General features: G+C 67.0%; 2 protein-coding genes across 2 annotated transcripts in view; both read left to right on the top strand.

Annotated features, from left to right (window-relative positions):
- The first annotated feature begins 303 nt into the window (after positions 1-303).
- On the top strand, positions 304-1,534 carry EMIHUDRAFT_443753 (hypothetical protein). The gene has a single exon (XM_005777318.1). The coding sequence runs from the start codon at positions 310-312 to the stop codon at positions 1,408-1,410; it is 1,101 nt and encodes a 366-aa protein (XP_005777375.1). The 5' UTR covers positions 304-309; the 3' UTR covers positions 1,411-1,534.
- A 12-nt stretch (positions 1,535-1,546) lies between these two features.
- Positions 1,547-2,551, top strand: part of EMIHUDRAFT_457658 (hypothetical protein) — a 2,223-nt gene continuing 1,218 nt past the window's right edge. The window contains exons 1-3 of the mRNA XM_005777317.1: positions 1,547-2,129; positions 2,211-2,373; positions 2,450-2,473. Coding sequence (XP_005777374.1) covers positions 1,651-2,129; positions 2,211-2,373; positions 2,450-2,473 — 666 coding nt within the window. The 5' untranslated portion in view covers positions 1,547-1,650. The remainder of the gene's footprint in view (positions 2,130-2,210; positions 2,374-2,449; positions 2,474-2,551) is intronic.

Raw genomic sequence — 2,551 nt, 5'->3', positions numbered from 1 at the left:
TGGGGGGGGTGGGAAACAGAGGCCGAGTTCCGGCCAAAGGGGGCGCGGCTAAAGGGGTTTTTGGCGGGGGCAAACCTCCATTTCCCAGGGTTACCCGAGAAGCCCGGGAGGGAGAGCCCCCTTGAAACGGGGTGGGAAGATTTTCCCCCCCCCCCCCCCCCCACACCGGCGCCCACAGGCGTCACTTCACGCTTCCTTTACCCCCCCCCCCCAAACAACCCTCTCCACCCTCTACTCCTTCTCTCCCACTTTTTTCTTTCCTTCTGCTCCAAGCTCCACAATCTCCGCGAGAGGAGGGTGCCGCGCACAATGGCCAAATCGGTTCTGCTCGTTGCCCTCGGCTCGCTCGCCGTCGCCAGCGGCAGCGTCGCTCCTGCGTCGCGCCCGGCGCTGCGGCTTCGGGGCGGCGACACCGCTCGCGCGCCGCTCGCCGCCGGCAAGACGGCCTCGGGCAACTCAAAGCTCGCGGTGCGCGGCGGCGGCGGTGCTGTGGGCGGCATCGACTGGACCCTCATGCTCTACTTCGCCGGGTGGTACGTCGGCAACTACTACTATACGCTCAACAACAAGCTCGCGCTCAAGGCGTCCGGTGGCGCCACGGACGGCTTTCCCGTGACGATCGGCTTCCTGCAGATGGTGATTGGAAGCCTGTACGCCTTGTTTGCGTGGGTTGCGCCCGACATGCGGCCGCAGCCAAACGTGACGCCGTCGGACCTGCTGCAGATCCTCCCGGTCGCGGCGTGCGCCGCCGGCGCCCACCTGTCATCCATCTTCTCGATGAACCTCGGCGCCGTCTCCTTTGCCCAGATCGTCAAGGCCGCTGAGCCCGCCTTTGCCGCATTCCTGGGCGTCACTCTGTACGGCAAGTCCATCTCCAAGGCCAAGTGGCTTTGCCTCATCCCGGTCATCGGCGGCGTCTGCCTCGCCTCGCTCAAGGAGCTTGATTTCTCGGTCTGGGCCCTGCTAGCCGCGTGCGTCGCCAACCTCTTTGCCGCGTTCCGCTCCAACGAGAACAAGAAGCTGATGGACACCGCCGGCCTGTCGGACCGGATCGGATCGACTGGCAACCAGTTTGCGCTCTCGACAATCCTCGGCACACTCTCGATCCTCCCCTTTTGGCTCCTCCTCGAGGCGAAGCGCTTCGGCACGTTCGTCGAGCTGTTCAAGTCGAGCAAGGCGCTCTCGAGCAACCTCGTCACCTCGGGGCTCTACTTCTACCTCTACAACGAGCTCTCCACCCTCACCATCAAGAAGACCTCGGCCACCACCCAGTCCGTCGCAAACACGGCCAAGCGCGTCATCGTCATTGTCGGCGTCGCGCTTGCACTGGGCGAGTCTCTCGAGCCTATCAAGATGCTCGGCTGCGGGATCGGCATTGGCGGCGTGCTGCTGTACTCGCTCGTGAAGTGAGCGGCGTGCCGCTGCCACGCCCAAGCCCCCGTAGCGCCAAAAGCAGGCGTGGCTGCCGTCCGAAACCACAAACGTTGCATGTCTTGGTGGGGGGGGGGGTCGGGTGCGATGATCTAAAAAAAACGCCGTCCGCGCGGCGCAAGGGCGAGGGCAGGCGGAGCGAACAGCCGCGCGTGCAGCTTCCGGCAAGGGGTGCAGCAGCGCGGAGGCGGCGGAGGAAGCTCCTCCTTGGGAGGGAAAATGGAGGCCGACATTCCAGCCGGCTTCTCACGGCTAGACGTCGACACGCTCGCGCACGTCGCCTCGTTCCTCCCCTGCTCCGAGGTTCTCGGCCTCGACTGTGTCTGCCGCGAGTGGGCGTGCGCCTTCCGCCCACCACGGCTTTCGCTCCACATCACCCGCGTGTCTCTCCGCGGCACTCCGCTCTCGTCCGCGCTGCGCGCCTTCGCGCGGCGATTCCCGGCGCTCTCCACCCTCTCGCTCCGCGGCTCGGACGCCTGCGGCCGCGACGTCGGCGTGCTCTGCACGTCCTTCCGGTCACTCATTTCGCTGGACCTTTCGGGTTGCGATGCGCTGCAGGACGCGCATGTTGCCGCGATCGGCGCGGCGCTGCCACAGCTGCAGATGCTCTCGCTGAGCGGATGCCGCGATGTCTCCGACGCCGGCCTGGCCGCGCTCCTGGCGCACTGCCGCTCTCTTTCATCTCTGCTGCTCGGGTGGTGCGCAAACCCCCCCCCCCTCCACCCCTCCCCCCTCGCGGCGGGCGGCACCATCCGCGTCCTGACTGCTCCCGCTCCTAGGTGTGACATCTCCGACTTCGGCCTCCTCTCCCTCTCCTCCATTTCCACTTCCCTCACCTCCCTTGACCTCTCCGGCTGCGCCATGCTCACTGACCGCGGCGTCGCCGCGCTCATGCGCCGCTGTCCTCGCCTTGCCTCGCTGCAGCTCGAGGGTTGCAGAAAGGTTCGTCCGAGCCCCAACCCCCCCCTCGCTGCCCGCAGAGGCCCTGGCTTTGCACCACTCCCGTGCGCCGCACCAGGTGTCGGGCTGGGCGCTGGCCACGGTGACGCCACGGCTGCGAGAGCTGACCCCGGATGGGGGCAACACTCGTCACCGAACTCCGGGCGTGGGGGGCCTGTGG

The sequence above is a fragment of the Emiliania huxleyi genome (genome assembly GCF_000372725.1).
Source record: "Emiliania huxleyi CCMP1516 unplaced genomic scaffold EMIHUscaffold_262, whole genome shotgun sequence".
In the NCBI taxonomy this organism is placed as follows: domain Eukaryota; phylum Haptophyta; order Isochrysidales; family Noelaerhabdaceae; genus Emiliania; species Emiliania huxleyi.
The sequence above is the reverse complement of the archived record's forward strand: the minus strand, read 5'-3'. Positions and strand labels throughout refer to the sequence as shown.

Bases quoted from the DNA above. Each gene is read 5' to 3' on its own strand.
- EMIHUDRAFT_443753 (XM_005777318.1), top strand. From the start codon at position 310: ATGGCCAAATCGGTTCTGCTCGTTGCCCTCGGCTCGCTCGCCGTCGCC.